Raw genomic sequence first — 15,065 nt, forward strand, 5'->3', positions numbered from 1 at the left:
GTGGTCCCTCACCCATCTGTTATGATTGTATGTTTGAAGGTGGGCCACCCAACCCCGAAGGTGAGGCTTTTCATCCAGGTAGTTGAGTAATTTTCCTTACTTGTCAAGGACACTTTTGAGTATGGATTGGTGGGGAGATTCAACGAAAATAGTGGGCTAGGTCTATACTCGTCTCCTCTGCTTGATTCGGTGGTTACCCTTGTATCCTAGTCCTGTGGGATCTCCCTTACTGGCCATTAGTTTTTGGGTTGACACTACGTGGAAAATCCTTATTTTGGTTGTGTGGTCCCACTTCCTCACACCATATACATCAGTTCCTTCCGCTCATTCTAACCCCATTCATCATTTTTCCCATTCGGGTCCACATGTATCCACTTGGCTCACATAGAGTTAGCATCCCCCTCCCCTTGTCCACATCTTGGGTCATGCCTGGAACGATGCCTTGGCAGTTGATGCAGCTAAAAAGAAAAGAAAAAACACAATTTGGCCAATCTCAACAAGAAATGTACCACAAAATACAAAAGATGGCCAAGACAAACAAATTTAGCACGTGGGCAAAATCCAAACATGAGCTCTACCACTTATTTATGGCCATCACCCTGGTTCCTATGGGCCTTAAATGAGCCTCCTTCAACATTAAGGAACCCATGATTATCCCAACCCCTGGTGGGCAATGAAATTCCCCACTTGAAAAGGGGGTACCTGCTAATTCATCATACACATCATGCTCTCACTCCCTGCAGCCCCGCGCAGTCATGAAGAAAAAATAATCAAAGGCAAAAGGTATATGAAGAAGGGTGGAAAAACAAAGGTCAGGGTAACACATGTACCACAATTTTCTCCCTCCTACACTCATATACCCAAGTGTGAACTTCCCTTGTTATAGCTACCCTTGTACCATGGCATGTCACTTGGAGCATTCCCCTTATCCCCACTAGGTTCCATCACTATATCATTTGCCACCTACCACTTGATGGATGTACCATGGACATGTCACCTCCTTTAAACGTTGAAATCGCCTAATAGATTCCTTGATTAACCCCCCTATTAGGCTTAGAGACACTTGTACATGCTAAAACCCACTATGGAAGGGCATGCCACCATGAAGTGCCCCATTGATTCCATGACTTGTAATCTCTTTTACTTGATTGTTTCGATGATTTGTTGTATTAGAGGCCAAGGGGATGCATTGGATCTTATGCATGATTGCATATGGGTCTCTATTTGGGGCTTAGTCTCCCTATACGGGGTCCTAGCCCTCTAGAGGGCCACATTGGCACTTGTAAGGTGAGAGTTGAGAGCTATGGGCCTCCACCATAGCAGAGAGTACTTCATGGATCCCCAACAACACTCATTGATTGCTCCTGTTCCACCTTTGAAATGAGGATGATGCACCTAGTTCACCATGCCCGGTCGACTCCACACTTGCACCCTACACTTGGCAAATGTTCCAAGATCCAGATGAAGATGTGTCTCATGGCAAGACACAAAGGGATGGCTTATGTTATCATCCTACCCCTTACAGATGGTCTACAAACATTTTCGATCCACTTGGAGATCCATGCGGATGTCCTTGTGCCCCCACACCCACTTGGGAGCACCACAGGGATTTGCTTGGAAAACAAGGGGCCAACCCCTTGTCCACTATGTTTGAGGTCCATTCTTTCATCATAGCACACTTTGGACTTCATCAAGCCTTGTCAAGGGCCCAACAATTCATTATATTGATCATTTTGCCCTCTTGAGAGGCTTATTCTTATGTTATTGAGCTATCTTGGTGCGTTTATCATTCCACATTATTTTATTATTTGGGGCTTAATTAAGCCAATTAGGCAAATCAAACTCAATAGATATTGTATAAATAGAAGTGAGGTCATTCATTTTGATCATCATGAATTGGATTTGGGTTTAGTAGCAACTTGAGAATTTCGCATTCACTTTGGAGGACGAGTTTGGTTTCATGGATGAACTTTGATGTACAAATTTTATCTTCTTGATCTTGGAGCTTCATTGTTGGCATAATTTGATGATTGGATATACTCATTTATACATGTAAATGATATTTTTCATGCTTATTTTTTTTATTTAGTTTGTCACATGAAATGTTGTTGGGATTTCCGTTATATAAGTCTGAAATTTACTGCTTTTCTATGCGAAATTATGGAAATTTTGATCTTTTGTAGCGTTGCATCATTGCATGGGCCATGTATGAATGGATGAATGTTCCTAGAGATTATTGTTGTTGAATAAATCTTGATAAGTCATCAATTATTGCATACCGAAGTATAAAGACCTTGAGTAGCTTCTCTCATGCCCTAATGCAATGGGAAGTTGCTTGAAGGCCTCCTTGATTAGGTAAATCCTTTTGAAACAATAAATTATCTTTTAATCCATCTCTCCCAAAGGATAAAGCTTTAATTCTTCCATAGGTGATCACTTTTAAAGAATATTTCTCTCACCTCTCCTTCTCTTTCTAGGCCTATCCTCCATAGGTCACCCAGGGCATCATTTTTCTCCTATTGTAGCTATCAAAAGAGTTGTCCAGTGTGCTTGGTATTTGATATGTGCAAGTAACAGGTCTGTAGTAACAAGAGATTGTTGGTGTTCTCATGACCTCCCATTCGAGTAGATTTGTGCACCTTTCCGAAAGTTCATGTCCTAGTTGAAGCTAGATGTTACCCACCACCTGTGGGTAGTATGCATAGGAAAAATAAATTCTCCTAGATGGTCCTCAACCAGAAGCCAGCAACCCCTTGCAGCCACCAGATAGCTCGATGTGGCATTATCTCTGCCACCTAAGCCAGTCATGTGGTCCCTCACCCATTTGTTATGATTGTATGTTTGAAGGTGGGCCTCCCGACCCCAAAGGTGTGGCTTTTCATTCATATACTTGAATAATTTTCCTTACTTATCGTGGACACTTTTAAGTATGGATTAGTGGGGGACTTCGACGAAAAGATTGGGCTAGGTTTGTACCCTTATCTCCTCCGCTTGATTTGGTGGTTACCCTTGTATCCTAGTCTCATGGGATCTCCTTTACTGGCCATTAGCGGTTGGGTTGACACTATGTGGGAAATCCTTATTTTGGTTGCGTGGTCTCACTTCCTCACACCATATACATCAGTTCCTTCTGCTCATTCTAACCCCATTCGTCATTTTTCCCATCTGGGTCCACATGTCCACTTGATCCATATAGGGTTAGCATCCCCCTCCCCTTGTCCACATCTTGGGTCATGCCTGGAACAATGCCTTGGAAGCTGATGCAGCTAAAAAGAAAAGAAAACACACAATTTGGCCACTCTCAACAAGAAATGTAACACAAAATACAAAAGATGGTCGGAACAAACAAATTTAGCACATGGGCAAAAGCCAAAAAAAAGCTCTACCCCTTATTTATGGCCATCGGCCTAGTTCCTATGGGCCTTAGATGAGCCTCCTCCAGCATTAAGGAACCCCTGATTATCCCAACCCCTGGTGGGCATTGAAATGCCCCACCTGAAAAGGGGGTACCTACTAATTCATCATACACATCATGCTCTCACTTCCTAGAGCCTCGAGCAGTCATGAAGAAAAATCAATCAAAGCAAAAGGTATATGAAGAAGGGTGGAAAAACAAAGGTCAAGGTAACACATGTACCACAATTTGCTCCCTCCTACACTCATATACCCAGGTATGGGCTTCCCTTATTATAGCTACCCTTGTACCATGGCATGTGGCTTGAAGCATTCCCCTGATCCCCACTCTGTTCCATCACTATATCATTTCCCACCTACCACTTAATGGATGTACCATGGACATGTCACCTGCTTTAAATGTTGAAGATGCCTAATAGAGTCCTTGATTAACCCCCCATATTAAGCTTAGAAAGACTTGTACATGCCAAAACCCACTATAGAAGGGCATGCCACCATGAAGTTCCCCGTTGGTTCCATGACTTGTAAGCTCTTTTACTTGATTGTTTCGATGATTTGTTGTATTGGAGGGCAGAGGGGTGCATTGGATCTTATGCAGGATTGCAGATGGGTCTCTATTTGGGGTTTAGTCTCCCTATACAGGGTCCTAGCCCTTTAGATGTCCACATTGGCACTTGTAAGGTGAGAGTTGAGAGCCATGGGCCTCCACCATCGCAGAGAGTACTTCATGGATCCCGAGCACCACTCATTGATTGCTCCTATTCCACCTTTGGGATGAGGATGATGCACCTAGTTCACCATGTCTGGCTAGCTCCACACTTGCACCATACACTTGGCAAATGTTCTAGGGTCCAGATGAGGATGTGTCTCACTGCAGGAGACAACGGGATGGCTTATGTCATCATCTTGGCCCTTATAGATGGTCTACTGGAAATTTCGATCCACTTGGAGACCCATGAGTATGTCCTTGTGCCCCCACACCCACTTGGGCTGGCTCCACACTTGCACCATACACTTGGCGAATGTTCCAGGATCCAAATGAGGATGTGCCTCACTGCAAGAGACAAAGGGATGGCTTATGTCATCATCCTGGCCCTTACAGATGGTCTACAAACATTTTCGATCCACTTGGAGACCCATGAGTATGTCTTTGTGCCCCCACACCCACTTGGGAGCAACACAGGGATTTGCTTGGAAAACAAGGGGCCAACCCCTTGTCCACTATGTTTGAGGTCGATTCTTTCATCATGGCACACTTTGGACTTCATCAAGACTTCTTAGTGGCCCAATGATTCATTATATTGATCATTTTGCCTTCTTGAGAGGCTTATTCTTATGTTATTGAGCTATCTTGGTGCATTTATCATTGCACATTATTTTATTATTTGGGGCTTAATTAAGCCAATTAGGCAAATCAAACTCAATAGATATTGTATAAATAGAAGTGAGGTGATTCATTTTGATCATCATGACTTGGATTTGGGTTTAGTAGCCACTTGAGAATTTCGCATTCACTTTGGAGGACGAGTTTGGTTTCATGGATAAACTTTTATGTACAGATTCTATCTTCTTGATCTTGGAGCTTCATTGTTGGCATAATTTGATGATTGGATATACTCATTTATACATGTAAGTGATCATTTCATGCTTATTCTTGTTATTTACTTTGTCACGTGAAATGTTGTTGGGATTTCCACTATATAAGTCTGAAATTCACTGCTTTTCTATGCGAAATTATGGAAATTTTGATCTTTTGTAGCGTTGGATCATTGCATGGGCCATGTATGAATGGATGGATGTTCCTAGAGATTATTGTTGTTGAATAAATCTTGATAGGTCATCAATTATTGCATATCGAAGTAGAAAGACCTTAAGTATCTTCTCCCATGCCCTAATGTAATGTGAAGTTGCTTGAAGGCCTCCTTGATTGGGTAAATCCTTTCCAAACAATAAATTCTCTTTGACTACATCTCTCCCAAGGGATAAAGCTCTAATCCTTCCATAGGTGATCACTTTTAAAGAATATTTCTCTCACCTCTCCTTCTCTTACTAGGCCTAGCCTCCATAGGTCGCCTAGGGCATCATTTTTCTCCTACTGTAGCTATCAAAAAAGTTCGATCTTTTGTCCGTAACTGTGTTAGGGTTTTCTCTAAAGGCCCTCCAAATTCAAGAAATTCCGGCAATGGGATCTTGAGATAAAGAAAGCCCTAGCTCAAGGACAGTTTCTTGCCCTAGGTTCCCCTTGGCTAGAGTCCTCAATTGGATCACTGAATTCAATTCTCCAAAGAAAAATTGTCCTTCGATCCTATTCTCTTCCATAATTAGGTCAAGCCCCTCCTTGGTTGATCAACCCCACATCCTTGACCTAATTCTAGGTCCACTTCGTCCCGTGTGGTCCCACAACCTTATTACTTTAATTTCACAAAGATCACACAAAGGCCAATTCTCTATAAGGATTTTCAGGTCTAGGAAACCTCTTGACAAGCTATATTCCCAAACCCTAACCTCAAAAATCCTCTTATCCCTTCCGAGAGACCATATCACCTTGCTTCACAAGCAAGAAAGCCATATAATTGAGTCTCTCTTGTGAATAGACCTTTGGAATCACTCCTTATCCTCATGTTGATCCATTCATCTAGTGATTTCCCTTATACCAGGTCTCCTCGCATCGGTGAAGTCTGTAAAGAGCAGAGAGCCTTAGCTGAGGTGACAATGGGCTATCGCTCCATTGTTGCCCCTTGACCTAGTAGTTGCTCTATAGGATCCCCTCCTAGGACCCCTGCTAGTTTAAGCAGTAACAAAACCTCAATGGTCTTCTTTTTTTTAGATCATTCATCTAGCAAAAGACTTCAGCTTCTAGCCATATTTGGATTATTCGAGGAACTACACTAAGCATTCCAGTGTTGGTGGTCATCTTTAAACCACCACCGGTTGAGACCTTGAGTTCTCCCACCTTATACAATCATCTCAGAGAGCACATTCAGCCTATTATTGTCATACATTGTTGTATTTTTGTATTATAGCTCTCTTCTTGGACTCGTATATACCCCTTTGGATTAAGGGGGGGAATGTTGGACACCTAATCTGCTAAGAGTTATGGTGTGGAATACAAACACTGATTGGAGCCCAAGTGACCTTGGAAGATGAATCCAACTGTCATGAAAAAAGTATTTATATGTGTATATTTGTAAATAATAATGCATTGAACGATTTATCATAATTTGTTGTGTATCATTTCGTTTATGTTTAACAAATTAATTAAATAAATGCTTAATTGAGAAAAAGGCCAAGTGACTAAAATAAAATAATAAGTCACTTAATCTAAGGATAAGTAGAGAAGCTTCTAGAGCAGGAAATAAATAATAAAAAAGTGCTTCTAGAGACCAATAGAAGGATCCATCAAGCCTTTAAAAGGAGGGAGAGCTAATCATTTGGGACATTTTGGGGTTGAGTAATTTTCTTATCAAAGAGGTTTGGGAACGAGGTTCTCAGCATTCAGCAAGCCCCAAGACGAAAACCCTTGGGCTTTTTATTGTGAGTTGGACAGAAACCCAACCCACCATTGAGGAGATTTCACCCAGAAATCTTACAAAGCTTCAGCAATATTATTGGAGATTAGATCTGCAGAAAATCTAAAGATTGGAGTGAGGATCATTCAAATTCTCAATTTGGGCTTCATTGATGTAATAGCTATTGTCGGCCATTTGCTGGGCTTATTTAATACAATAATAAGGCTAAATTTTGTTATGATTTCTCTTGTTAATTCCGATTTGCAACATTTCATTCAATTATTGGGTTCTATTGCAAAATTGTTTAATTTACTTGGAGTGAGGATCATTCAAATTCATTGATGTAATAGCTATTGTCGACCATTTGCTGGGCTTATTTAATACAATAATAAGGCTAAATTTTGTTGTGACTTCTCTTGTTAATTCCGAAGTTTGCAACATTTCATTCAATTATTGGGTTCTATTGCAAAATTGTTTAATTTACTGACAATATTTATCGTATAAATTTTTATGATGTAATTTTGCCGAGATTATTTTTAGCTAAATATTCTGAAAGGAATATAACAGTTATACATCCAAAATCAGCCTTTATGTGTAACTATATGTGCTGAAAATGAAATAAAACATGAACTAAAGACAAGTACATTTACATATCTGAATACTCCTTGTCAACAAAAAAGAACAAGGTGCTTTTTCCGCAAAACCAGGTCATGGATTGATTAGATATAAATTTTAGTGGTAAATTAGATTTGTTTTGGCCATAAAGGGCCCCACACCCTTGTTGGGTGCTTGAGTGAGCCCACACAAGCAAAAACAACCATGAAAATGGGGCAAATTTGGGCAAAACGTTTCAGCAATGTTTCCAAATTTAAAAAAAAAAAATGTCATACAATTGTTTCGACCATGTTTCGGCAACATTCAAGATTTCTAAGGGTTTCTAATACAAGTACACCAAGTTGGGGACCATTTCTTGCGACATGTAAAATGTACCCTTCACTCTAGTCAAAACCACTGATAAGGCATGATAAGATTTTTCCCTCATTTTAATGCATGGTTCGCCAATTTCATCAAAACTAGTTAAACAAACAAGGTTAATAGACTTGTACCCACAAATAGCACTACTACTACAAGAAGCATGTTATATACATGAGTAAACTTCGCATAATCAATGTTGTTTGGATTTACATTGATGTACTAAATGAATGAATATATGTGTGTGTGTGTGTGAATGGTAGACCCTAAGAGGCTTGTTATGGACGATGTACTTGAGCGGTTACATGAAGAGATAGAGGAGCATGATTGTCAACCATTGGCTAGGAGGAAGACACTAAGTAAAGAGATTAAGGTGCAAACCTCAACACCACCTTCTACACATAGTGGAATGTTGAGAAATGGTACCAAGGAAGTGTTTCCTAGTGCTTTGAGCCTAGCGTGGGAAAAGAGGTAAAGTGAACCCCTTGGGAAAAAGTGATTTTATTTATAAAGTGATTTTATAAAGTACCTTCTTATATTTAATTACTAAAGTCTAAAAGTGACTTTAGTGATTTTAGAAAGTGATTTTTTCTAAAAGCGATCTTATAAAGTGAGTGACTTAAGTGATTTTAAAAAGTGTTTTTTCTAAAAGTGACTTGAGTCATCTCAATGAGAGATTAAGTCACAACGGTTGATCTTGATATGGCAAGATTTAATGGTTTTAGTAATTAATGAGTTTATAAAGGAGAAGGGGGAGTGAAGAGAAATTTTTTATTTTTATTTTTAATTCTTCATGAGATTTGGAAAAGTGGAGGAGAAAAAGGGTGAGGAAAGGAGAAAAGGAGGCTGAGAAAGCAAAATCCCAACAGAGAAAGAAGTGTACAGCAATAAAAACAATAGCCAGCCAACACGAATTCCAAGACAGAGAGCAGGCATGAAATTCGAGGCAAGGATAGCGTGATTTTTGAGGCAGTTGAGGCTGCATTTATTGCAGAGAGGAGGCACAAAATCTGAGATTGTTTGAGGGTGGCTGAGCACTCTTTTTTAGGCTGCTAGAGTGCAAAATTCAAAGCAACCTGTGGGCAGTAATTTCTAGGGGCAAACTATTGATTTTCTAAGTGTGAAGGACATGAAAATCAAGGTATCCAGCTCAAGAATTCAAAGAACAACTAAAGCACTTTCTCCAAGCAAATTTTAGGCACAAATTTCAAGGTAGATAAGTGGATTTAATTGCTGTTATTTTATGATGTAAAATTCTCTGATAAGAATAAAATTTCTCTCACTAGTTTTCCCTTCAAGGTTTTTTTCCAGAGTCACTGGACCAAAAAATCATTGTGTTAAATTTGTGTAATTGTTGCATTTATTCTCAAAGAAAGTGAAAGAGTAAAGTAGGCTTATGTGTTTCATATTTTAGCAAATATTCATGTTTAAAAAACAGCAGCAAAAATCTATGTTGGGTTGGGCATTAAAGTGATGTGATTCCTAAAACTGAAACCTAGTTGGGCCTACAATTTTCTACATGGAGCACCCACCAATAGCTATCTGTCTCTAGCCACGAGACTTCGCTATCAGGACAACCCATTCCTTCACTAGGGGTATGAAAGTCAATGGTTAGTTGGTAGATTACTCATTGTAGTTGATTCATTATGATGAGCTACATTTTGATTTATAATTCATCATCCATTACATCAGATATATCAATGTTTTACACACACAAATATAGATGTCTATAGTCATGGTTTCCCAATGTTGTCGATTTTCCTAAAGATTGAACCCTTGAAATTTTTGTTCAATGGCTATTTTTCCAACAATAAATCTTGTAGTTGTCAAAAAGTTATATTCCATGACAGCGCAAGATAACCTAAAAATGAATATTTATCATTTAAACATGTTTCTCATTTCATTTGGTATTTTTCATTTCTAGTAACAATGAATTGAATTGTAACTGTAGTTCTTAAATTTAATTCACATTTGTAATGTAAGAATTAGCATAGCAACAAACAATTGATTTCTTCCTAATTTCCAAATAAAGGAGAAGGCCAAGATTTTTTTGGCAGTTTCACGTGTCTCATGGAAAAAATATATTGTTGGAAAAAAAAAAAAAAAATCACGAAAACCTCATAAGGAAACCCCAATCATTTCCCTGAATTTTGTTGATGGTATCAAGAATAAACCCATTGACATCAATTACAATGATGGTTTTGTTGATGGTATCAAGAATAAACCCATTGACATCAATTACAATGATGGACCGGATAGGGTCAAGTGGGGCACTTCGTAGTGACAGCAAACACAATGGATAGACCTTAAGAACTACGTGAAGAAGAAAGAAAGAAAGTATTTTAACGTCCACGAAGTTAAAGACAGCCTATCGGACAGATTGCTTCTTCGACTAAAGATAGCCTATGGGACAAATTGCTTCTTCATCTGCTTGATGTATTAAGCCCTTTTTCTGTGAAGTTTCAAAATAAATGCTCTCAGCTTCTCGACAAACCCCTCACTAAATAGATTATCCCAAGAGCTAGTTGTCAGCCTATCTGCATAACTTTCCCTGTTGTCTTTGAAAACCTCACATTATAAAATGAAATGTTTTTCTGTTTCCACTTTTCCGGAAGAACAAAAACTGCATACTCTTTCTGCCCACACTTCTTTTGGCCTTTTCCACACTTCTTCTTCTTTTGGCCTTTTCCAACACTTCCCCTGTTGTCTTTGAAAGCCTCACATTATAAAATGAAATATTTTTCTGTGTTGTCTTTGAAAGCCTCACATTATAAAATGAAATGTTTTTTGTTTCCACTTTTCGGAAGAACAAAAAAAATGCACTCTTTCCGCCCACACTTCTTTTGGCCTTTTACAAAGCCCCTACCAATGAACTATGATTGACTTGTAATTTCAAGTGCTTTATGGGGATTTCACATGCAAACTTAGTGCCAATAGAGTGAGTTGATTATATGTCTAGCTATTAAAAAGTAAAACATACATGTCAAGTAAAATTAAAGAATTTAATAATAAAACATAAACTTCTTTATTGAGCATTAAATTTCTAAATTTTCATGTTTAATAATCTTTCCTAAAGAGAAAAATTGAAAATAAGTTTAAAATTGATATCTGCTAAGTTATGGTTTTGCAATATTCTGAAATAATTGTTGACGATGACTCAAGTTAAATTTTCAATTTCAAACTAAGTTTTATATTGATATCTGCTAAGTTATGGTTTTGCAATATTCTGAAATAATTGTTGACGATGACTGAAGTTAAAACGGTATGGATTTGAAACACGTTTGATGACGTTTTTTTGAAATTTCCCGGCCAGCAAGCCTTGGTTTAATTTGTGATTTTATTTCTTAACAAAAAAATTATGCAGTTTGTAGGTTAAAAAAAAAAAAAAACACACCAAAAATTTCAGTGTTAAATTAAAGTAAACATGTAATTAATTAAGGTAAACATGTAATTAAGTTAAATGGGAGAAAACATAAATACCAAAACGTAATTTGACCTGAAGGGTTCACAATGTATACAGGTTGGCCCATGGACTGCAAAATTTTGTTATAGTGTTTAACCGCCACCCGTTCGAAGGAAGAACCGCTTGCCTCTCCTCTATTCTCAGCAGAACCCTCTCTACACCAAGGAGAGCCTCCCGGCTCTTCATGTTGGCCTAGAGCTGATCTTTCACTGCCCTTTTCTCTTCTTAAATCGAAGTCGGCTCTCTTGGCGGCGACCAAACAGGACCTCTGAGGAGAAAGCAATTGCGCCTCCGGAGGGGATTCGAACCGCCGACTTCTCTGAGCCCCATTTTCAGGTAAATGAAAGGCTGGGGGTCTATTATGATGACGGTGGAGGTGGTGGCTGTATGTGTCGTCCAGCAATTTGGACATTTCTTGTCGCATGTGCTCATGGCTCTCTTCCAGTTCACGAATTCTCTTCAAGAGAACTCCAGGGGAATCCTCTTCCAGTGCTGCAGGAGGAAGCCCTGTGACATGACTCATGGTTGTGGTGAAACTCTTAAAGAAAGCATAAAGATTGGAGTGCCGACATGTCCTGAAGTCAAGAAAATGGTTCAAGGATTGTTTTCATTGGTGTTGAACCCAGGTCTTTATAATTCAAACTCCAGACTTGAATTGTGTGCTAATGCAACGCAAAGTTGCAAGCGGCAGAAAAGGATTCGAAACCGACACATTCTCCACCTTCTCCATCCAAACCCTCACCTTCCTCCGCTGCTACGCATCGTCTTTCCCCCACCTCGCACCACCCCCCTCCTACTCCTCCTGCTGCTCCTCCGTCCTTTCCCTGAAAAGAATTCAGATTTCAAATTGATCACTGGCACCTCTTCTTTCCGCTTATATATTTCATTTTAAACCAAACTATCGACGTCGAAAAAGATAGAGCGGTTTGCCGTTTCGTTTCTGTTATTGTTGGATTCAACTCCATGAATATCTGCTAAAATGATGATGATGCTGTGATTCGAAACTAATTACTAAAATGGGTGGATATATACAAAACATATATTTTGCTTTTACATAAACTTTAGGAGATAAAAATTATATTAGTAATAAGTTTGTATATATAGAATTTTTATTTAAAAAGTTAATGAAAAAATATGTTAATTTCATATTTATGTGTTTAAAAAATTAAAATAATTTAACACGTAAAATATTTGAGTGTGAAATTTTACAAAATTTATAACTGGAAAAATACCTATTTATAATTTAATAAATTTATTTTCTAAATAATAAATAAAAATTCAATCTTTTCATTTTTTTATACTTTGGCATGATTTTTTTAAATACTTAATAAATCTAATTTCTAAATAATAAACAAAAATTCATTTTTTGACAAATTATTTATAATAAAAATGATATGTATCTTTATTTTAGTACTATTAATTTAAATCTAATTTCTTAATAATAAATAAAAATTCAATATTCTTTTTGAATTTAATTATTTGTATTTATATTTAGTATTATTATTATTAATTATTTTTAAATATTTTTTATTCCATAATGCATAAGTTGGAAAGAAACACCCTACCCATACCTAGCTACTGATTATGGTACCCAACTCTCTCTGTTCACACATCATATGTGGATTGGTGGGTTTATCATAGTTGGCGCTGCTGTACATGCAGCGATTTTTATGGTAATATTAATTTAAATCTAATTTCTTAATAATGAATAAAAATTCAATTTTTTTTTGAATTTAATTATTTGTATTTATATTTAGTATTATTATTAATTATTTTTAAATATTTTTTATTCCATAATGCATAAGTTGGAAAGAAACTTTAAACAAATTAATTTATTGTTGTAGATGTAAGGTAAATTATGGGAGGGATAGAGTTATTCAACTACTTTTCCCATTATAAAGAACACAAAAATTCATAACTTGTAAAAAAATATGAAAAAAGTTACCATGTATAATGTAAATGTAACATATTTGAAAGTGCTAAAGTATTTGGACATTAGTGTGTATATGTAGAGATATTTTTCATTCCTCCCACTCAATAAAGGTAAACTATCTAATGTAGGTCTAAAATATACATTCAAAAATGTTGGAGTAATTAAACATTGATGTGTGTCTTTCTATAGAAAGAAGTCTATTTCATTCCCCCTTCCTTGATAACATTTCTTTTCAAAAGCTCACTTTAACTATCCCCAAATTGTATTGAGAGACCTCTATTCCATTTCAAAAGCTCACTTCAACTATCCCCAAGTTGTACTTAGAGACCTTCCTTCCTCTTATTATTATTTTTATTTTAAAAATAAAAATAATAATAAGTTTTACACAGTTTATATTTTTTTAGTACAATTTAAATTAAATCTAAAAATTAAAAAGTAAATTAACAAATAGATAAATTTATTTCGTTTTCTCTGCTCCATGGATAGACTAGTAATTATTGCTACTGTCTCGATGGACTTCAGGGAGGTAGTTGGCTCGTGAGTTTATCCAGACCCAGAGCCACCGACACGGGTGGCAGACAAGCAGAGGAAACTGATTCAGGAGAGTATGGTTGTTGTGCGATCATGGAAGAGAAGCCACCGTCCTAAGACACCTTGTAGTTGCATGCCACAGGTCAGGTGTCAACCTCGGGCTCTGAGTTTTGTTTTTTTGTTTTGTAGTGGTTAATTCTAGTAGGCTCTTTTGAACTTTACAGTGGTCAATATTGGCAGCCTTTTTTGAATTTTGCAGTCTTTTTACAGTGGTCAATTTTGATATTAAATTTTGAGTTCTGGATTTGTAGCCCCTGCTTGGGTTAAATGAACCTATCTTTATCTCGTTCTCGGACTGGTTTCCCCATCTAGGGCAGTCTCAATTTTAAGTCTTGATGTTTAAATGGGCATATGGTTGACCTAGACCCGCAAAGGTCGGAGCCTCATTGTATATTATGTTTTCATCAATAGATTTAGTTTTACCTAGAAAAAAAAGCAAATAGATAAATTTAATTTTTTTAATTAAGAAAAAATAGTTTTAATATTTTTATGAGTAAATTATAATAATAAATTAATAAAATAAAATTATATCTTATTTAATTAAAAAAATGATATAAAAATAATGAAATTTAATGCCTTACTCATTTAATTTATTTTATTTAATTTTAATTTTAATTTTTATATATAACAATAATTATAAATACTAAATTGTAAAAACCAAATCAATTATACTTATTCAACATCGAATTTGATTATGAACTAGAATATTATTAACAATGACAAATTGTTTCATTCATTATAAACTAGTTTAAAATACGATGGTAAAATTTCATTGACCATTTTTCATTATCCGTCCCAAACAACAATAGTGTATATAATTTTACTTATGTTACATTGATTTATCTAATTAATATATCCAATTGTAAAATATATGATCACCACGTTGATTTATTAAGTTAACCTACCCAATTACAAAATATGTAATCATCACGATAAATATACTAATTAAAAGCAAAAAGAATCTAATAATAAGCATTTTACATTTGTTATAAGAATCTAACTCTAATTATCTAATAGTTATAATAAATAATTCATTTAGATATTAATATTTTATTAATTAAAAAAAACTAATAAAAAGATTAGTTTCTTTATATTTATAGTTTCCAAGACTTCAAAAATACAAGTTACGAATTTATAAAGGAATCAAGTTATTTATTGAGAATTAAGTCACTTAGAATTGTTT

The 15,065-nt window shown here is 36.5% G+C and overlaps 1 protein-coding gene across 2 annotated transcripts in view; it reads right to left on the reverse strand.

Moving 5' to 3' along the window:
• Positions 1-12,337, reverse strand: part of LOC149185235 (uncharacterized) — a 241,614-nt gene extending 229,277 nt beyond the window's left edge. Inside the window, exon 1 of one of the 2 annotated variants that reach the window (XM_089417845.1) lies at positions 11,376-12,336. In XM_089417845.1, the coding sequence (XP_089273971.1) occupies positions 11,376-11,881 (506 nt within the window). In that variant the 5' untranslated portion in view covers positions 11,882-12,336. Of the gene's footprint in view, positions 1-11,375 lie in introns of both variants that reach the window. The other variant, XM_089417846.1, reaches the window with a different exon arrangement.
• Positions 12,338-15,065: the final 2,728 nt, after the last annotated feature.

Source organism: Pinus tabuliformis, chromosome 3_2, assembly GCF_031772625.1.
Source record: "Pinus tabuliformis cultivar Carrire ecotype Pingquan chromosome 3_2, CPIR1, whole genome shotgun sequence".
Lineage (NCBI taxonomy): Eukaryota > Viridiplantae > Streptophyta > Pinopsida > Pinales > Pinaceae > Pinus > Pinus tabuliformis.